The sequence below is a fragment of the Vicugna pacos genome, chromosome 27 (assembly GCF_048564905.1).
Source record: "Vicugna pacos chromosome 27, VicPac4, whole genome shotgun sequence".
In the NCBI taxonomy this organism is placed as follows: domain Eukaryota; kingdom Metazoa; phylum Chordata; class Mammalia; order Artiodactyla; family Camelidae; genus Vicugna; species Vicugna pacos.
The window spans coordinates 21,966,000-21,988,061 of NC_133013.1; the positions used below are offsets into that span (position 1 = coordinate 21,966,000).

At 49.6% G+C, this 22,062-nt stretch overlaps 1 protein-coding gene across 5 annotated transcripts in view; it reads right to left on the bottom strand.

Annotated features, from left to right (window-relative positions):
• ARNT2 (aryl hydrocarbon receptor nuclear translocator 2) overlaps window positions 1-22,062 on the bottom strand; it is a 163,878-nt gene that overhangs the window by 116,351 nt on the left and 25,465 nt on the right. For all 5 annotated transcript variants that reach the window (XM_072950898.1, XM_072950902.1, XM_072950901.1 and 2 more), the window contains exons 2-3: window positions 7,177-7,291; window positions 437-484 (exon numbers count right to left, since the gene is read on the bottom strand). In XM_072950898.1, the coding sequence (XP_072806999.1) occupies window positions 437-484; window positions 7,177-7,291 (163 nt within the window). The remainder of the gene's footprint in view (window positions 1-436; window positions 485-7,176; window positions 7,292-22,062) is intronic.

Consider the following 22,062-nt stretch of genomic DNA (forward strand, 5'->3'; position numbering starts at 1 on the left):
CAGCTCTTAGGAACTCAAAACCCAGCTTCATATCCTGCATCTGGAACAGGGCCACCCAGGTTTCTATTTCTCCTTATTTTCCATGGTAGGAAAAGAGGCTTTATCTTGATTGTTTTTCTAAACTTGAACTCTAGGTCTGTCTTTTAAAAAGGAATCCATTAAAGTTGGCAGTCAGCATTTAATTTAAACAGCCAACAGAACTAATAACTGGTTACTTAACTTTTGATGATCTCGGCTGGGATGTGGCAGGTTTGCTAACAGTTATTTGTCCCCGGGGCCAAATACTGGCACAGAATGAGGGACATGTGAGGGAGTCAGACTGTCGGCAATGGCTTTTTTCAAGGACAAGAGACATTTAAATCCCTGTATATCCCCCTGAGGTGATGATAACTGGCCATTGGCTTCTTTACATCTCAGGAACATAAAGCGAACTCACCTTGAAAATTTGCTGGGACCTTCGCCATCTTCATCATCGAAGTCCATTCTGAAAAGTCGAGATCACGAGTGAGCATTTGTTACAGGTAGAACACTAAACTGGTAACATGAGCTGCTGGCGCAGAGGGGGCTATATTCGCTTGGGCCGCTGTCCAACAATTCCAACCCTTGGCCGTGCAAAACACAGTATCTCCACACACTCATCAAAAAGGTTTGGGACAAGAAAAGGCAACATGAAAGGTCTTCAGTACGAAGGCCATTAGTTATAGGGTTGGGGACTCTTGTAAAAGGGCTGAAGGACGGCTCGTCCACTCTAGAGCCCTACGCAGGCGCCGGGGGTTGCTTAGGCTGCGCTGAGAAGTCAACATTCTTCATCTCCCACCATTTTGGGGGATACCTGCTCCCCTCCACATCATTGATTCCACACTGAGACTTCCTTCTTTAATTTACTTTGTGGAATATTAACAGACTAAAAGAGCTCAAGGGAGGCTCAAAAGCAAGTTTTAAGGGTGATGACAGGATTGTGAGGAAAAGAAGACATTCTGGTTATGTCATGGGAGGACTTACTGGTCTTTTGGGGGGTCATTGGCTCTATTTATTTATTCATTATTAGTTTGTTTGGTTTTTTTTTAATGGAGGTACTGGGGATTGAACCCAGGACCTCGTGCATCCTGAGCTATACCCTCCCCCCGACTTGACTGGTCTTGATGAGTCAAAGTGAGAAGGGCACTTAAGGCCATTCTCCTATAAATTCCAGTTCCAAGTAAATGGATGTGGGAGGAGAAACAGTCATTTGAGCCTAAGCTCCTCAAAGTGGCTGGCTGCTTGTTGAAACTCACCAAATAAATACTCAGATTCCCACTTTACTGGGCCTCTCAAAATAAACATAAAACAGAGTCTTGGTAGTTATTTGTTTAACTGATATGCCAAACTCTCCTTCTCAAAAAACCAAAACAAAACAAAACAAAACTGTCCCCTTATAATGTCAACTAATTTTACCCCACAGACGTGAGGGAAGACTGTGCACTTCATGAGTACAGCGTGTCCCCAGAGTCCTCGGGGACACAGTGAGAAACAGTCCAGACGTCTTGGTTCTCCTGGACACTCAGGGGTAGCGGGGCTCCTTGGGGAACAACGTCTCAGAGCCTCGGCATTCCCTGCCTGTCTTGTTCTTAGTGGGACTGATGGACTTACGTGGGGCACGGTTCCCTTGGACCCCAAGCAGAAGGGAGCCCAGCGTGCCTGGCAGCCAGGATAGAGAAGTTCCTTCTCAAAACAGCTCAGCACAAGAATGGCATGTAAGCTAAGAGACCGAAGTGACAGATTCCACAGATGCTGGCCCCCCAGGCAACGTGACCCCCACCCCCTAGTTCTAACGGTGGGGCTCAAGGGGGTAGTGGGTGACGCAGGGCACTGGGCACTGAGGCCATCGGGAAATGGCCAGGTTGCATAGGAAGAGCCACCCCTGCTCAGCACATGTGAGAGGCCCCAGTGAGATAAATCATATTTTCTAGGCTTTTGGGTAACTTGGGGGACCTAGGGACTGGGATCACATAGGGCAAAGGAGCACTTTCCTCTTTATAACGGTATCATTTGTCTATTTTTCTATTGTTTTATATGCAGTGTGGCCAGAGTTCTAATCTGGCCATCAGGCTGTTCGGGACGGCCTGACGGGACCCACTGCCAATTTGGAATCCCTGATTTGCAGACACGACGGCTTTACACTAACTGCTAGGAATAAAAGAACAAAAGGAGTTAGACAATTGGGAGACATGGCAGTAATGATAACAAAAATACCTCCGCACAAGGAGAGGGGGAGGCGGGAAAGAAAAGTGATAAGGAAGGAAAAGCGGAGTTAAAAGGCCATCCGCACACCACGGGGAGAGACGGGCCTGCATCCTCTACAACGCAGACTGGAAAACCGGGTGCCAGACGACAGCCACAGAATTGTCTATGTTGTGGGAAAATGGGGGCCAAATGCATGACTTTTTAAATGAAGTAAAGTCATCAATATTCTGCTTTGTTACCAAGCTATCACCTCGCCCTTCCTGAAAATTACATCTGGGAGATAACCACCAAAAATCCTGCGACCAGAGCCACTGGGCCTTTGCAGAGGAACAGAACCACACTGCCACCCAGTGTTCGTCACGGGTAAGAGCAGCTTTGCTGTAGACATGAAAGTTACTTAACCACCCCTGGGCTGTCAAAAACAGCTCAGTGTTAAGAAAAGAAATCGCATTTTCAAAATTCCAATGGATTTATGCAAGCATTGAGCAAAACCTCAAGTGGGTGTGAGATGTACAGTTATCTGCAAAATGCCTTTTAGCTCGAGCTGATGTGAGTGTGATAATCCGGCTCCTGCAAGATGTAATATACTAGTCAGCCCTCCCTCCCCAGCCGGCATGATTTTGGGGTATTTGAGGTGACCCATCGTCCTAATTTTCCCAGACTGAGGGGATTAGTGGGGCACAGGACTTCAGCGCTGAAACTGGGAAAGTCCTGGGACAACAAGGAAAGTTGGTCACCCCAGTTTTCTTAAGGACAGCTCAGTTCTTCGCCCGAATCCTTGGGCAGCAGACAGATGGGGAACTGAGGTATACGGTTAATGGTCCCAGCCTGGAGCAATTCAGCTCAGTCAAAGGGTACAAGGGAGGGACGGCCAGGCCCTGGAGCCAGAGTTTTCTGAAGTCCGCTGAGAACTAAGGAAGCAGGATTTGTCTACGAAAAATTCGGGACCACAAAACTGTGCCTTCCCACCTGTGCAAGCGTGTGATCACATGTAATTCTGAAAAGCTTGATGTGGGGGTGAACTCAGGAGAAATCAGGACATGAATGACTGTTCAAACCCTCAGGGTAACTCACTTGACCCCAAAGCAATCTCACTGCTCAACAGCCACACAGAAAAAACGCAACTTCTGAGGACGGAAGGACCTTCTGGGGGAGTACTTGCCCAAGTCTCTGTCACCACTTCAAATGCGCCACTTTAAGTATGACTACAATAGCTATGTTTATTTCTTCTGCTATAAAGACTCTGAGCAAATCATCCTTTGTTTTATGTCTTTTATGTGTCTCTACTGTATCGAAGCATCTGGATAATAAAGGAGGGAGATCAAACTATGACTTTTAAGTCCTGTTGTATCCACTTTACAGAATTCCGTACAACAAGTGGATGATGTAAGAGTCCTCAAAAGGTGGATGGAAAATGCGTTTTACCTCGCTTTCCTGTCAATGAGCATGAATTCTCACCTCGGCAGAAAGCCGTGAGGGGCGCTTCTGAGCTTGCAGCTGGCTGGGAGTGAGTCATGTGAATCTGCCTAGGAGGGCCTGTGTCATGACAATAATAATAATTCAGCATCAAGCATGAGTCATCAAAGAGAATTCACTTATGCTCTTATGAGAAAAGATGAGAGGTCATGCCAATAAGGCTGGTTCCAGAGCGGCAGCAAAGGAGGGCCCCTGGGCCAGCTTGGAGCTTCCGCTGACAAGGAGTGAAGTGATACGGATGCCCCCGAATGTCCTTCCTCCAGAGTCGGGACCATGCGGCTGGTGCTACAGCAACACAAACCAAGGGGAACAGGTGCCGATGTAATCTGCCTTCTATTTAACCACATTCCAGCAGCCGTGGGGCTACACTGCAGGGAGACGTCGTTCAACTGGTTGCACAAAATTTGGAAATCGTTTCCTCAGTGATGATATTTTAGGAGCCCAGCAGTTGACCCTAAGGCAGCGGGGAAGGGGCTGGTATACCCAGTACCCGCGACCTTCACCCTCCCTCCCCAACAAGGCGGGCACAGCCTGTCTAACCACAGCCACTTTACCTGTCACTTTGAAAGCACCGAGTGTGCCCAGCAGATGTCCCCCACCACTCTCCACCCCCTCAATGGGTCAGAGAGATCGCTACAAAAATGCAATTCAGGTGACTTGCTTCAGCTCATTGCTCCCACACATGTGGAATCACTTTTCAAAGAATCTGAAACTTCTGAACCTTCACCTTGTGTCCCAACTGCTAGCAGAACACGCAGCTTGCTAAGATGCTCGCTGGGGAGGGCTGCCGGGGGAGTGGGAAGGACATTCAACCAAAGGACCCACAGTGCTGGGCCAGGCATGTGGCCAAGGGGAGCCAAACCCCGGGAGGGGTCCATTCTGCTTGGCTCCGAAATGCTTGGGTGGGATGGGTGGTTATCCTGGGAATCTGGGACACATCCCTCCACCAGAATAACCAGGTCAGAGCGGGGACTAGGGAGTGGGAGGAGGCTCTGGCCGCTTCCATTTCCCCCCTCCCACCACCCACCTCCTCTCTCTCCTCTCCGTCCCTGTGTCTCTCCAACTATGCCCCACACTCTCCAGAGGAAGAGGAGGAAGAGCACCTGGCAGCACTGGGGGAGGGGGTGACAGGTAAACATGCTGTGGTGGGGGGAGCCTGCCGTGGGGGGCCCTGCTTTTGACGAACGTGACTTCCATCAGGGTCTCCTTTGTACCAAGTGTGTCGGCTGTGGTCAGAGGAGTGTTATCACTGCTGTCACTGCTCTAGAACAGTGGTGGCCTTAGTCACAGAATTTCAGCAAAGATGTAAGAATTACTATAGAAATGGCCCTGTAAAAATGGAGGTTAGACACAGAGGATCCGTCCCTAAGTCACAGGGGCTCAGCAGAAGGAGCCATGGTCTGCTTGCTGCTCCCTCTGACAGGGAAAAGGAGGCAGGCACGTGGGCTCCAAGCACGGAGACAAGAGCACAGGACTCCTGGGGGAGGTCAGCTCCCTGATCTGCCTTCAGGGCTCAGCCCCCCCCCCCCGCGGTGGGGCAGGGCGTCCACAGGTGCTGTTCGCCCTGTTGCTTCTCTTCTTTCTTTTCTTGGTGTTGGGCTTCCTTCGTTCTAAGCGGACCTGAACTCTAGGCTCTGTCTCAGCCCGCCCCGGGTCCCCCTCTGCCTCCAGCGTCATGCAGCGCATGAGTGATCTGCTAGGGAAAGCGACCGCTGGGAGGACTTCTCCAGAAAAGGGGGCTGAGTCCACCATCCGGTCAGCAGCTCAGGGAGCAAGCAGAGGTCAGGGTCTGGGCGCCAGGCTGAGGTCAGGAACACCGAGGCCAAGGAGAGGAGCAGCCTCAGCTCCCTGCAGCCCAGGCCTGAGCAGGGTGCAGACCCAGCACACACCCTGAGGGGAGGGGTGGCAGAACCTCCTGGCAGAGGCTCAGAAACGACCCCCTACACAGACAGGGCTCCTGGCCCTGCAAACACCAGGCCTGAGCATCTACCCCATCCTGTCCTTAGCCCAGCCCGCCTTCCTTCATCAAAGAGTCCTGTGCTGGCTTCTTTTTAAAAAGGATTGGGCAAGCAATGGAGCTTTGTCCCCGGGGAAGGGAAGCTAGGGAGCACAGTTATTTAAAATAATTTTAAAAGAGCTGGAATCTTGGGGGAAAAAACTCGGTAAGTTGATATGTTGACAGCAAGTGCATTCTTTTAACAACCCAGGCTCCACTGAGCTTAGCACCTACTTAGCAAGAATAGCTGGCTGAAACAGGACTGCCGTGTCTGCAGCAAGCCCCAGAGACAGGCTGCTGCTTTACTACAAAGCTGATCTGAGGAGCTCTGCCCCGGGCACCACACTGCTCCTGGCAGCTCTGCGGGTCCGGCCGTGAGGACGGCGCAGCCGTGGACGGGGACGGGCTGCAGCAGCACCCTGGGGGTGGGGGCACTGCATCGAAGGCAGAGCCGTACAGCCAGCCTTGGTAACCCTCTCAATAATCTCCAAAATCGTAGTCCCACTTTCAAAGACTGCCACGCACACCGCAGTCTCTTCACCATGAGAAACTGTACTGCTGAATGCGCTTTTCCACCCTACCCCATTCCATCCCAGATCCTCACTCACACCTGCCCTCCACCCCTTAAAGAATCGCACTGGTTTAGAGGAAACGCTGGGACTTAAATTGCTGGACCACTTCACAAACGAGCCCGGATCCTTGTCTGCCTGGGGAGACCTGTGCTACTGGGAATTGCATTAATAGGACAAATCGATTCTACTTCATGAGAAACTTCGTATTGTCAAATGTTTCACTGAAAATAAAGTGGAGTCAGTGAGGGAAAGGGGTTGGCTGATGCCCCGAGTCCGAAGATGTTGGTTATGTATTTCCTGCAGCGGTTTGTGCTGGCTGAGTTGTTTCTAGCTCCACACACAGCTACAGACACTGGCCGTCACGAGCAGATGCCGTATTGGGTCCCATCAGCTCAAAAGTGATGGTCTTTCCGGGCCCACCTGAACTTAGCACTGTTATCAACTTTCCAGTAAGATGCCCAGCTTTGAGGTGCTGGGCTAGAGCCAGCTTTTTTGGAAAGGAACTCCTGCACACCACCCAGGAGAGCAAGCACAGAGGGCCCCGGAGGGACCCCTGCTGCGCACAAGGGCTGGAGCTGGACGGCCGTGCTGTCCTCTGGCCGGCAGGCTCAGGCCAGGCCATGGGCGAGCCCCTCCCCCGGAGAGCCGGCCCAAGCAGGGCCCAGCAGGATCGCAGAGCCGTTCTCACCACAAGGACAAGCAAACAAGAGTCCCCAGCTGGACGCTGAGGCTCGAAAACACTCAGCGGCAGATCACATGCATAGCTAGGAATCTTGCAAAATCTAAACAGGATGCAAACTGCTGAGCTCTTATTCTCCAGGAGGGGGAGAGACAATATTTTCCTAACAGGTCAAGAGTGTTGCTCAACACGTCTTAAGCCCAGTTCCTGGAAACGCTGAGGCTGCTTACCCGGAACGCCGCTTTCCTCCACGGGCAGGCATGGCCCCGGCCATCCTCACCTGTCCAGTGGCCGCCATGGGGGCAACGGGCAGTGTCACCGATCCAGGGATGTCCGAAGCCATTTCTGGAATTCAGCGAAGAAGAGAGGTTTTGTTAATGGCAGAACAGGCCAGGGACAAGCCAGGAAACTGTCCGAGGGACCAACGGCACCACCTGGGAGAAGAGCCCAGCGACCCGGGGCCGGGGCCCGTCATTAGTCACGTGACTCGGGTGCGCCCTTCCCGGTCCGGGCTCTGCCTTTCTCCTCTGGAAAAGGACATCCCTGGGCAGCAGTCCCATATTTAGTTTAGGGGGTAAAAAAGAGCTAACTTAGCAGCCCTCATAAAGGACTCTTGCCACCTGAGGCAGGTAAGACACGCAGGAACCCAGGCACACAGCCAAAACCTAAGGGGAGAGTACCACCACTGCTCCCAGCTACTGGTGGGGCACAAACCCAGAGCGTCTGGAGAGCCAGTCCCCTGCAGCAGCACCGTCCTTACCCCGCAGCTGATGCTCTGGCCTTACCCTGGGCATCTGTATTCAAGCAGAAAGGCTGTTCCCCATCCTAAGTTTGCACTCAGAAGCCCGGAATATAGAGCCCTGTCTGGCCTTCCATTCATGGTGAGGACAGCAAGGTCCAGAAGCCTTAAAAGCATCACCTCTGGCCACTCGGTGAGCCAGTGACAGTGGCTCTCCACAGCCAGGCTGTTCCGGGAAGAAATGCTAATTTAAAGAACAAGAAGGTCAGGCATTAGATGAACGCACCTTCCCTGTGCGTCGTTACCATGATATATTACCGCTTGCAAGCCAGAAACCTTACGAGGCTCATGAAGACGAAAGTGAGCCTCCCTAACTTCACAGAGGCCACGCAGTGCAAGTGTCCCCTTCGTGCTCTGCGGAGCCCTCTCCTCAGAACATGAGATGGCAAGAACGACCTCAAGAGGCCTCTCTGGTCCTGTTCATTGTTCTTGGGAATGAGTTCCAGGACTTGCTTTTCTCAGCCCAGCTCTTCCCTTGGGCAGAAGGGAAGCAACAGTCTACGAAAACGTATCTCAGAAAAACAGTGTGGGACAAATACGAGCATCTGGGCCCTGGTGAGTGAAGGGGTGTCTGAGTGCCCAGAAGCCCTGCAGGCACATGACAGCTGGCCCACAGCTCCGTCCAAAGACTTCGTGTTTACTAAACATATTCTAAGGTCAGCTTGAACTAGTCCACTCAAAACTTCTGAAGAATTTGACAGTACTAATAAACAAAATCTTAATTTAGCTGTTTTACTATGTTCACAAACATTCGAGAGCTATTATAGTTTGTTTTTTTTTTAAACCAATGTACATGCTGGAAAGTACCCAAGGGAAAAATCCCTTTCTTAAAGTAATCCTCTCTTTAGATAATTACTGTACTGGATTCGTGACAGCTAGACAGTGTTCACAGCAATGACCTCATAACCTTATCATCTGCCTGCTTCTGATAAGAAATCTGTATTTTTTTTTCTAAAATGGAGGCTAAAGGACATTAAGTCCATTAAATCCCAAAACTGAAGGGCTGAGTCATTGCCAGTGTAAACGTGGGTGAAAAACAAAGTCACCATTTCCCAAAATAAGTCCCACAGAACATCAGGCCCTTAAGATGTTCAAGGAAAAGGATTCCATAGTCAGACAGGTTAAGGCGAAGCCACACATTATCCCCTTTCTCAGAGATTCCAGCGTCCACTGAAAACACACTGAGAAGTGTTAATACAGGGAAGTATGTGTAACTGTGACTAGCCCAGCCTATCACAAAGGTCTCTGACTGCGGGACTTACAAAGGTGCTGTCTGCAGAGCCAGCGTTCCACGCCACACGAGGTTACGTATCTTAAGGTCAACCACCTGTCCCCCACCTTGGAGTGAAGGAAACGATGGGCTGGAAGAGGCCTTGCCGTCTCTGCAGACAGGGAAAGGCCGCCCCTTCCCTGCCTGGGGCGGGCACGGGGAGGAGGGCAGAGGAAGGTGGGCGGCAACGTGCAGTCAGGAAAGAAGGTGATACTCGGCCCATTTTATTTCAGTTACAGATGGTAAAACTTCACAAAACCTTGGCTCTGGGGCAAGGGCTGAGGAACCCAGAAAGCCCAGTCCTTCCCTCGGACAGACGAGGGGAGCAAGGAGGGAGCAGCCCCGGGACCTGCGCAGGCGCCCACAGCGGGCCGGGCCGGGCCGGGCAGGCCCAGCCTGGCAGGCCTCAGCCCCTCCCTCTGCTCCCTTGACCCCATCCCATGGGTGAGGGCTGTGGGCCCAGAAAAGGGGCCAGCCCTGTGGGGGCAGGCCTTCAGGCAGCCTGCCTCCCTCCATCAGGCCCCACCTCTGCCCTCCCCTGCCCTCCAGGCCTGCTGCAGAACAGCAGGCTCGCGCCGACAGCGGACACAGGCGGTGTCTACCATGGAGAAGGCGTCCGCGTCCTGAAGGCGGTGTGGTGGGTGTGCTGAGAGCTGCCGTCCTTCCAGGGGCCGGGCGTGTGTCATAGAGCCAGTGCACCAGACGCGGGGAGAGGAGCCAGGGGGCCTTATATCCAAATGCCTCAATATGATTTGAAAATGAGAGGCTCACACGCATCCCCAGCAGAGGAGGCTGCCCCAGCAGTATGGGGAGAAGGCTGCTCACCATCCACGATGTCCACACCTCCCCCCCGCCCCCACCGACACAAGAAGCATTTCTAACAAGGCCTGACTCTCATTCCAGTTCTTCTTTTTCTCTTACAAACTCCATTTGTGTATCTTGTACCCATTTCTCCACTGAGACTCAAAGGCTCTTTCTTATCTATCTGTATGATCCTTTTTATAATGGACATATTAGAGCTTTTCCATATTTTCTGAAAATACTTTACAACATTTTTTTTTTCCAGTCTGCCACTTGCTTTTCAGGTTGAAAGATTTTTTTAATACTAAAGAAAGCTTTAAGAGGTAGAGTTGTAAGAAGATGTATTGGCCAGCTGGGGTTGTCATAACAAACTACCCCAGGCTGGGTGTCCCAGACAACAGAAATGTATTTTCTCACAGTCTGGGGACTAGCGGGTCCAAGATCAAGGTGCCAGCTGATCTGGTCGCTGGTGAGAGCCCGCTTCCTGGTTTAGAGATAGTCATCTTCTCTCTGTGTCATCAAATTTTCTCTTCTTATAAGGTCACCAATCCTAAGGCCCTGCTCTTATGACCTCATTTAACTTTAACTACCTCCTACAAGCTCTGCCTTCAAATACAGTCACGTTGGGGGTTAGGGCTTCAGCACACGAATCTGGGGTGGATACAGTTCAGTCCGTGGCAGAAGAAAAGATCAATTGTTCCAAACGCGTTTATTCAGGAGTCCTTCCTATTCCCTACACACTTTTTTGATGCTCCCTCTGTTCTGTATTTTATTTGCCAATAGAAAATGTGTCTGTTTCTAGAATATCTTTTTTGGGGGATCAATTACCTAGTTTATCTACACTCACTCTAGAACTGCACCACTGTAACACAGTGATGCAAGTTTCTCTCGCTATCCTCATCTTTCAGCATTATCTTTGATCTTCTTCCTGGCTTATTCTTCCATTTAAATTTTAGAATAAGTTGATTATGATAGAAATTTTAACCTCCTTTGGGAACTAACTGCATTTTTGTGAACTTACAAATAAATCTTGGAAAAAAGTGACATTTTTGCAATATTTAGAATCTTCAACCAAGAACTGATATATGTCTATCATTTACTCAAGACTTCCTTTTGAGCTCAGTGAAGTTTTTTATTTTCATCTTATAGGTCCCCAAAATGTCCCATGCAGTTTATTTCTAGGTACCCTGTGTTGTTATGATGTGACAATGTGCTGTGTACTATGATCACTGCTCCTAGTGAATGGGCTCTCCCTTCCCAGATTATTTTCTGACTGCTTAGTAGATAAGAAGACAATTGTGCTACATCCATCATAACTCATGTCAAGTGATCTGACCAGCAGCTAAGGCAGGTGTTGCCCTCCCCTCCTTTGCTGTTCTATGTATGTGTTACCTTTTAAAATCTGCGTGCCTGTTTAAAAAGTTTCTAGGGCCACTATCATGTGTCCTGCCATTTCACCAAATCCTTTTATTTGTTCTAGTAATTTTTCATTAATTTTTCTGAATTTTCTAATTTTATAAATTCTATGGCTTACAAACAATGATACTACATTCTCACTTCAAACAGTTAAATGTTTAATTTCTTTTCATGTCTTATTTCATTGGCCAGAACTTCCAGAATATTCAGTAATAATGACTAATAGCTAGGTAACAGAAAGGCCAGGGGGGTTTTGCAGTGAAACATACCTGGTTTCAAATCACAATTCAAACATTTCCTTACGATAATCTAAAGGATCATTTTAAAAATTAATGATAATGTATGTAAAGAGCCTAACAATGCTTAGGAGGAAAAAAACTTCGCTCTAGCAACAATGATTAAAATTTTCATGATTATGTGATGGTAAGCAAACTTGCTTAGTCCTTGAATTTAATTGTAATGACCTGACGGTTGAAGACAAGATGTGCTTTATGACGTCAAGGAAATCTGTTCCTATCCCTATTTCTTAGTTTATTTAAGGAACGGATGTTTCATTTTATGAAAAACCATTTTGGTAACTAAAACAGTATTTTGGATGCCAAAGAAACCAAGTGAAAGATGCAATCAGTGAGACTAAAATTCACTTTAAAGGTTAAACTTTTCCCTTATGTCTTTTAGAAGCCACTCAATACATTCAAATAAAAATATAAAAAATACGTCTCTCTCCTCTGTAATCTATGTCCATACCTACCAATGAAATCAGCCATCAGCCTCTCTTGGAAAAGTGACTACCTGCTCCCCAAATCTGGCAACTTTTCCATGTGACATGAATATAAGTTAGCAAAGCTCCTGGGAGAGCCACCCAGGAAAGGCGGCCAGAGGAAGGTCACTCACCAGGTCAGAGGTGAGGGTCTCCAATGCAGAGCCTGGTATTACATGGAGCAGAGAAGGCAATGCATTTAGATGGAAAGTAGCCCTGTAAGCCCGTGGTTGATTTGCTCTAGGGTTGTGAATTTCACACCAAAGTGAAGAAAAGCAGAACCTTGACTACAGCCCTGGCTCAGACACCTACCAGGTGGCCATGTGGCCACAGTCATGTCCTGCGCCTGGGGGTGGACACCAACACAGCCTTCGTGGAGGAGACAAGAGACATTAAATCACCTGCGCCTTGCAAGAGGATTCTGGGGCTGTGTGTGTGTGTGTGTCTGTGTATTTGCTATACGCACAGGACAAGGCTGAAAGGCAGATACAAGTACACCGATGAGTTAAACTTGACTGTTTCCCACCAAAGTGCAAAACGTGGCTATTTCTGTTGTGGGAATTATAGATGGGTTTTATCTTCTCCTAAAAGCTCTTTCTGTTTCTGAATATACTGGGGTTTTTTTTCAATGAACATGTGTTAATTTAATGTTACTCTAATGATGTGTTAATGTAAAGACCACAGATAGAAAAATAAACATTTTTAAAGGGTTCATTGTAAGAACAGTAGAAAGCATACATAACTGGAGAGTTAGACGCAGTGAATGAACGAGACAGAGATAAAGGAAGGGGACACTCTTTTCAATAACAGGAGTGTCCAGCCAGGGAATGGGCGGGCTTAATAATGACGATAAGCACTTCATACAAAAATATTTAGAATATTGTATAAAAGTAGTAAGATTTGGGCTGGGTGCTAACTATGTTCCGAGCTCTTCACATGTGCTCTGCGTGCAGCCTGCAGGATGGGTACAGGATGCGACCATTTTACAGAAGGGAACGTGGACAGAAAGAGGTCACATGGTGGTCCAGCCACAGAGCAGGTTTTCACCATGTAACCACCCGCTGCAGGGCCCTCGTCCCTCCCGGTGCCAAGACCGAGGCTGGTGGCCAGAAGACCCCTTCCCGGGTCGAGTGGAGGACAACAGGGGACGTCCTAACTCCAAGAATGAAAAATCACAGGCCCAGGTAGAAGTTGTGGGACGTGCAGGAAATGTTCATGATTTGGGGTCACTCTAACTGCGGGGTCCCGGCTAAGCTATTTATCATCCCTAAGCTTTGGATTGCTCACCTATAAAAATAAGGAAAACACCTGCAGCACGCACAGTGGTCATTGTGGGGGTTAAGGAAGATCACTTATTTAAGATGACCAACAGAAGTAATTGTCCCGCTCCCCTTTCACTTTCCCAAGGAAAGAATGCCTTTTAAAAGCAGACACTGTGTTTAAAAAGAGAAAACATTGCCTAATATTGAACCATCTTTAACCCCCAGAGTGAGCCCCCCTTCATTATGGTTCTTTCTTTTAATGTGCTATTAAAGGAAATGCCTTTCTTTCTCTTTTTGTTTTTTTAAAAGCAGACACTGTGTATGTGTGTGTGTATTTTTACATAACCCTTGAGCAAATAACTTAACCTCTCTGTCCCTCAGTCTTCTATCTACAAAATGGGCCTAATAATAAACAGAAAATACCTCGTGAGGTTGCTCTGAGGATTAAAGAAGCTAAAATTTGTAAAGCACTTAGAATGATGCCCAGCACACAGTCAGCACTTTTCAGTGTCTGCTAAGTTAAACACACACACACACACACACACACACACACACACACATAGAGATACTAACAAAACTTATGATCATGTTCTTATTGTAAGGAGTTAAGTCACCTCTGTCATTTTGTTTTTGTGGCTCTGTCTCAGAGGAGTGCAGAAAAGGGGATGGGGCCACAGAAGGGGGTGTGGCCATGTGACTGACTCCTCAACAGCCCCCACTCATAAAATGTTCCCCAGGGCGATGCTGTTGCAAAGGGAGGCAAAGGGGGGCTGCTCCCACCCGAACGGCAGCCCGAGTCGTGGTTCTCGTCCTGTGCTGGCCTCACGATGCCTCCCTACACAGAGTTTAGCCTTTACACTGGCTGCTCCACCGCATATCACAGGGAGGGGGCAGCAGACAGGCCCTGCGTGTGCCTCCACCATCCGCCCCTGACCTCCACCCCGAACCACGTCCCCTTGGGTCTTCACATACACAAACACACACACACACACACGCCCCACCCTGGACTGACGTGGACACAGCGTCTTCCTTGCTGACAACATGCTCTCTCCCATGTAGAGCTTCATCTGAGCAGGTGCACATGTCCTCGTCACAGCCCAAGGACCCCACGGCCCCACGCAGCCTTCAGAGAGTTGACACAGGCCAGCAAGGGAGCCTGGAAACCCTGGACAAATCATCCATGCCCTCTCGACTCTGGTTCCCTTTGGGCAACCCTAGCGGACACCTGCAAGGAATTCAACTGAAAGGGCAGTGAAGGTCACAGTCAGCCCCTGGACTTTCCCACGCAGTTGAGGGCTGACCACACTTCAATAGGAGAGGCTCTAGCACCGCACAGGGACACGACTGCATCCTATCGATGAGAACACCAAGCATTCAAATTCAAATCAACCTTAAAAATGGATGAGGGACTGTCAACTGTACCAGGAAAAGTCGCCACGTGTGGCAAAGTCACTGCTCCCTCTTCGTGTTCCCCTCAGGGTCTGCTCATCTCCCATTCTCCCTGCAACCCCCGGCGATCAAGCCTCTGTCTCTGTCACCCCACTAGGAAGCTGCCATTATCACAGGGGTCACATCTTACGAAGGCAAATGGTCCCCTCTCTGCCCCGGCCGTCTCAGTGGGATGCAGCTCCCCACACCCCATCACCAGCCCTGTCTCCTGTGTTCACAGGGCCACATCCCCTCCCTTCCAGCTCACAAGCCTCTCCTGCTTGCCTCCTTTGCAAGCCCCCCTCCTCTACCAGACCTCCAAGCAGCTACGCAGCTTCCTCTTCCCTACTTATCCTCCCTCCAGGGGAACTCACTAAGGCACTGGCATCCAGACCATTTCTCTGCTGATGATTCCCAAATCCGGTCATCAAGTCCTGCTGTCACCTCCTAAAGGTCTCTCCATACTCTGGGTTCTGCTGCTGGCGTACTGCAGGACCTCCCTTGGTCTCCCTGCCACTGCTCTCCACACAGGAGCCTGATCTGACCGGGCCCGCCCTTGCCTGTATCCTCCAGCAGTTTCTCTCTGCTCTGAGCACACATGTGGAGTTCCTGCCATTATCAGTCAGTTCCTGTGTAGTCAGGCTGCTGTCCACCTCTCCTGCGCCCCTCTCCGGCTCTGGCCACACTGCCCTATCAGTTTTATGAACACATCATGTTCCCTCCTACCTCAGGGCCTTTGCACATATGTCCTGAGGTCAGAAAGCTCTCTTCCCTCTCTTCACCAAGTTAACTCCTAACAGACTTTTAGATTCAACTCAAACATCACTTTCCAAGGAAGCCTGTCCCTGGCCAATCCCATCCCCTCCCGGTCTAGGTCTGGTCCCTGGTGACTCATTCGCATTGTACCTGTACTTCTGTGAATGAATGCAGGTCACAGCGGTCCAGGTGAAAGATGACAGGACCTGAAAGATGGAGCTGCAAAGAGGGCATTCAGGAGGAAGGAGATGATGTCAATGCCTCAAAATACATGATGTGTCACCGTCACCGCCCAGAAAGGGAAGGTTCTAAAAAGCCTCGGTCACCTGATCCTCCTACACTGAGACTGAATGGGGCAAAAAAATTTCTGGAGGAGGAAGAAAAATACGGTTGGGTTGGTTGGATGTAAATACATCTACCACGCCATACACAGGATACCTGAGGGCTGTGGCAAGTAGAGGCGTGGGCACTTATGCCTTTCTCCATCCACTTGTTCAGCGGGCCAGGTGCTTAACAGGCATCCAGTTCTAGACCTGGCTTTATCACTACGTGACTCAGTTTCTCCAACTATTCTCCAACTAAGAAATGGGGTTAAGCAGGACATCCCTTTCTTCGGCAGAAGCTGCTGTAAGAAAATGGGACCTGTTTCAATTATAAGCAACATTTGCCAAGTTCTGACTCTGTGGGATGCAGCTCCCCATGCCCCATCACCAGACCCGTCTCTATATTAGAAGGAGCTATATTAGAAGCCGGACAGTTAGAGATGAAAGGACCCCATCTGGCCTCTGAAAGATTCAGTCTTGAGTGTGATGGAGATATGGAGCCAGGTAATTTCATACTGAGAGCTGTGTGCTGTGCAAGAGATTGGACACTCGATTGTGGGAACAACTGGGAAGATCCAAGAAAGCTTCCTGCAGGAGGCCACACCTGTGCTATCCTGGCAATGGATGGCAGAAACGCTTTAGGGAGGAATGAAGCATGATATAAAAGATGCCCTTTTCCTGAACGTATTCCTTGGATTGCTCCAGAACTTCCGAGTAGACTCATTCATGCCCCTGCTGTGAGGGGCATGCCCTCTTGTTCACGTCCAGTCACTGGAGCTTTCTGGCCTCTTACCCCAGCTGCAACTCCCGACAGGACCTGGAATTATTTGCCCACCTCAAATGCAACCCTCTTGTATAGACCCTTGCTCAGGGTCCCTGAGCATAATCAATGACAGATGCACAAATAGACTGAAATCTCTCTCTCTACAGCAGTCCCACCCCGCACGCAAGTATCTCCCCCAGAAATATCGTTTCCCTTCACACACGGGGACGGAATGACGGCCTGCCCTTACCCAAGGCTGCAGGCAGGTTTTCAGTTCATTTCAACATCAGGACAAACTAAGGATTTTGAGAGCTTCACCATAATACAGAGAACATATCTGGCTTATGATGCAGCATCTAGCCAAACACTATTTCCCATTTCCAATGCAGACATATTGTGCAGAATTCCTAAAATACAGAACAGGCAGCAAAAACCTGGGGGAAAATGTGAAACTTGAGAGCGTTACAGATGAAAAGAACATGAGGGAATTTTTTTAAATTTTGCTTCTCCCCTCACCCCCATTACCTTATGTGCCTTTAAATACGAAAAACACCCCTTGATCTTCACATTGGAAAAAAAAATCAATGACATGCAAACTTTCACAATACAATAACATAATATGTTAATAACCATTCAAATAAAACCCCAAACGGGTCTCTCCATGGTTGGGAGGGAGGGAGGGGAGGCAGCTAACTCAAGAAAAACCCTCTCCTCGCTATTCATCTCTCTTAAAACAATTCTTTTCACAGAAAGCACATCAAATATCAGAGCCCTACCTTTTCAGAGGGATTAAACAAAGATCTTTCTTCCTTATGACCAACACCTTCTTGGGAGAATCTGTTATCCGTGTAGAAGAAATGTCAGAAACCTCTGGGAGGAAATGAGCTGCATTTGTATTCCGCTCAGAAAATGTCATCACAGATCTGTTTACCTTAACTGTGGACCATGATTCAGCCGTGACAACTGTCTTGCATACTGATCAATTTATTTGCAGCAAAATTCTAACGTTAACTGCTTAGGTTCTGAAAAATCGGTGACTTGGATTTCTTGTGCAACCACAGTATATGTTGGAAAAATCTAGACTGTTAGCCAAACATTACCAGGAGGGATCAAAAAGGGCTCCTCCTGACATGCAAGTGAGGAAGGGTCCCTCCCACTTCTGGAAGGAAGGCAGGGCACATGACTCCCAAAGGCCCTCTGTGGGGTGGGATTTTTGTAGCACAATCTACAGAAAAATCATCAGACTGAGAGCCCAGGAGACTCTGACTCCTGGCCCTTGCTAGACTTTAACCAGCTGTGCATTCTCTGTAAGGCGTCCCTCAGCCAAAGGCAGGCTGGGTGGGGGTCTCTGCAGAAGAACAGGAGGGAGCAGGCGTGGGCAGAGATGGCCAACGGACTCAGGAAAGGAGGAAGGGGCCAGGTCCTGCCTCCATCAGTTGGTGCCGCCCGCCTGGACACGGAGCCCTGGCTGTGGGCCTGAGCCACTCACTCTCAGCAAGCAAGCAGGTTTGGCATTAGGGAACTGGAACCATCCCAAGGCAGCCTGGAGAGATGCCCTTCAACCTCAGCTTGCAATGCTGGCTTGGGCAAAGCCCTGCTCCCTGGCTCGAGTGGGCATGTGTCCTGGGGAACGCGGGCATTGCAGCAGAGCCACGAGGGTGCTAGCATCCACGTTCCCAACGAGTGTCCACGCCCACCCCGCTGGCCAAAGCCCCGGCATCCCTGCACCGAGCTTTACACAAAGGGTGAACACGCAGAACGAGCAAGAAGACAGGCACGAGCAATTCAGCAGAAGAAAGGGAGGGAGGGTACTGTTGAGGCTGTGACTCTGGAGCAAGACAGTAAGAGCGAACTCCGCACTCAACCCGGCCCCGCTCTGTGAGACGACAAGCAAGGGCCGCTGTTAACCGCAGTGGGACCTCCTCCCACGACCTGTCTCATGCTTGCATCCAATACAACAGCTGGAGCCCATGAGAGGAAGGTGGGTCTCATCAGCCAGGCAGAAGCAGGCTAGAACACCGGGGTGGAGGGGACAGGCTGCCCCTAACAAGATCTTAAAGGGAGCCTCAGCTAAAACCCAGGCTGTGGCCCACCGCGGCCCGAGTCGTCAGGGTCGGAAGCCCAGAGCAGCAGGACAGACCTCGAGGAGAAGGTGCAGGGTGTGTGTGGGCTGGTGGTGGAAGAGCTCGCAAGGGGGCTTAAAGCTTTGATTCTCCGCGTCCAAAAACACAAGAAAGAGCCATGAGATGGTGGAGAGTTCAGATGCCACCCTGAGGGGAACCTGCTGAGGAGACATACTGGTCTGCTTGGAGGAGCGTCCTTGAGGCAGGAGGAGAGACGAAACCGTCTTCAAGTCTGTGAGAGACCTTCCTGTATAAAACGAAAGAGGCCGGTTCTCGATTACTGCAGAGGCTTTGGCGTGGTGGCCAAGGATACGAAGGGTAAGGAAGAAAATGAATGACTCAGATGCGTGCTGAGTGTCCAAGTACAGTTTGAAGTTGAACAGAAACCAAATGAACTAAAACGTCTGACATAAACCCAAAAGCTAATAAATTATGGAATACCCACACAGATAAAAATCACTCAGCCATTAAACACCACGATTTGAAAGCATAATGTTACAGGGAAATGTTAAGGGTACATTAACAGAGCAGGATACAAAATCTTACAGGCAAACACGTTTGTCTGGGAATCCATCAAAATTCAGCTTCAGCACTGTATTTACCCTACTGTTTGGCCTTGGCTTTGGGATGAATGCCTTGGCCTTTGAAAGGACAAGCAGCGGAATACCTATTTCAGGATGGTTTCTGGCATCGCTGAACCTGTGCGTAATCAATGCCCCTATGATCACATGGGTCACCGTCACGTCTGCATCGATAGTATGTCAACAGCAGTACCACGGACCAGGCATGCACATGGACTTACTGTTCAGGCCCGAAGCTTCACTTTCAGATATGAAGAGGCATTCCAGGTGAGCTAAGATCGAAAGTCTCCCTGTAGGTAAGACATGTTTCAGTTCTCCCAGTCCGATAGTTTCATGATACACCACTGTAGGAGTATAATGCGTGATAATTCATGCCCATAAGGTGAAAGCTATTAATTTTATGTGCAAAACTTATTAAGAACTTTCAAATACTTAAATGTAAGAGAAAATGGGGGAATAATACAAATATTGAGAATGCATAGCTTGCTGCCTTTAGACCATTCTATCTTCTTTAAGCTAAGATGGCAAAAGAACCATAAATAATACTACAAAGCAGAATAAAAGAGATCATCAGAGTAGGCTATCATCAACATCTACGTGGAGTTGTTTGGTATATGTACTGACCTATGGAGCAATAAAAAATGTACCGGGATTTAAAATTTTTTATAGTTTTTTTATTTAGGTCGTGCATATTTCAAAAAAATTGTTATTTGGAAGTTTTCGTATCTGTACAAGGATGAATTAATCGTCGACTTTGCTGCCTGAAAACCGTCAAAATCAAGTGCATCAAGATGATCTGTAATAAGTCATCATCAATCTAGATGCAATTAAGAAAACAAAGTGTGAAAAGAAAAGAAAAGGTTAGGGAAATATGAAGTACCCCCAGTAGCGCTTGTTTCTCCACCAAACTCAGTTTCAAACGAACATCTATTTAGTGTCACCGACTGCAGTGTGACGGCCAGGGAGCACTCAGCGGGGACAGTGCCCGGTGCCCAGATATGCCCCTTCCTGAGCTGGACGTCAGACGTTTACAGTGTGACTGCCACCTATAAACAACAGTAAAATCGTTATAAGACCAACTACATTAAAATGTCAGATTTTCACTCAATGATGGTGACACTCAGCTCCAGCCTCAATGACAGCCAAACGCTGACTTTGATGCTCACAATTCAGCATTAGGTCCAACTGATGTAATTCAACGCACCTCTAATAGGTACACACAGTAGGGAGAGAAAGGCTGTGTGTGCGCTCGCGTGCGTCTTGGGGTAAATACACTAAAAAGGGGACAAAGCTAATACCTGAAGAGTTAAGATTACCTATTATTTTTATTTCCTACGTATCAATTTCTATAATCTCTAACTTGTTAAAACTTAGAACACAGTACTCTTATGAATAGAATGCAATGCAGGTGGGTGAACAGAAAGCAAAAGAGAGATGCAGGATGCTGGACCCCGTGGGCAGGCTACTTGGGCGCCCGAAACAGAGCTGGGGAGGCGGAATGGAGGCCAGCAGCTGGGAAGTCGTGCAGCCACCTACAGCTCACCCGGGAGAAAGCGAAGGGGCGGTGGGAGGGGAGCAGGCATGGTTCCAAGACGAAGTATGTGCTGAGCCCCCCAGCAGGGTCGTGACAGAAGCATCATCGTCCCAGTTCCCCGGGGGGGCTTGTATTTATTAATCTTCTGATCAGAACAGTAGTCAATGTACACGATAAACAATCCGAAATACTCAGGCCAGTGTAAGGAACGAGGAGCTGAGGCCAGACAAGAGGAGGGAAGAACAGGAGAAGAGAGGCAGAGAAGGTGAGACTCCAGCCAAGAAGTATCAGGAAAGTAGTCATTCGCGGTGAGGGAGGTGCTGCCGCCAGCTCAGACGTGGGGCAAGGGACAGCAGTGGCCAGAGGGACGTGCGTGTCCCCCCAGGGGGCACTTCTGCCCCCTCCGCAATCCCTGACTTCTCCACGCCGCCGAGCGATGGGGAGCGAAGGCCCACATCCTCCCCCAGAGAGGGGACCCGTTATGCCACTTGGTACCACTCAGAGACGCAGCCGGGTCCTAAACTCAGGGCCATCCCCTCCTTTCAGAGGTGTCCACGCTTGCCCGGTACCAGGCCCAGCGCAAGGCCTGAAGACAGAGAAGGATGGAGCCCTGAGGTGAGGACAGGAAGGGCGAGGGGTGCATGGGAAGTGACACCCAGGTAAGTTCCGAGCCTGACGGGCACTGAGTGGCAGCCGGCGGGAAGGCCCAGGGGCCCTGGGGGCGGCAAGCTGGCGGGTTTGTGGTGGGCACAGTTTAACCAGTCAGCAACAGACAAGGCGAGTCAGACTTGAGTCTCACAGATGCTGCGTCCTCACTGATCATCACCCAGGTGAGGACACCTTTGAAGGAGAGTGGGACAAACAGCAAACCAGACCGCATGCCGCCGTGTGCAGATCAGGGAGGAGGTGTTGGAGCTTCGCAGGCCACAGGCTCTGAGGTTACGCCACCAAAGGCGGCGGGCTCAGGGGAGACGGGAAAACCAACCATGTGCCATTTGTACAGTCGAACGAGCCAAACCGTAGCGAAGCTCCCAAGTCAGAGTCCTTTCCGTCGGGAAGCTCTTGGGACGCGTTCCTTCTGGGGACAGCCCAGAGCCAGGAAGAACAAGCCCAAAGGGGACAGAGCCGGGGGCACCGCAGATGCCGGGTGTCCAACCTCAGTTTGACACGTGAGTCACTTCAGGCTCTCCTTCCTGGCTCCCGGTGTGTCTGAAGGGCTGGGGTCGGCCTGATCCTTCAAGGATATTAATCGTGACTCTGGGGTTTTTCTCTACTGTGATGGTCTTTTGCTTTAGTGACA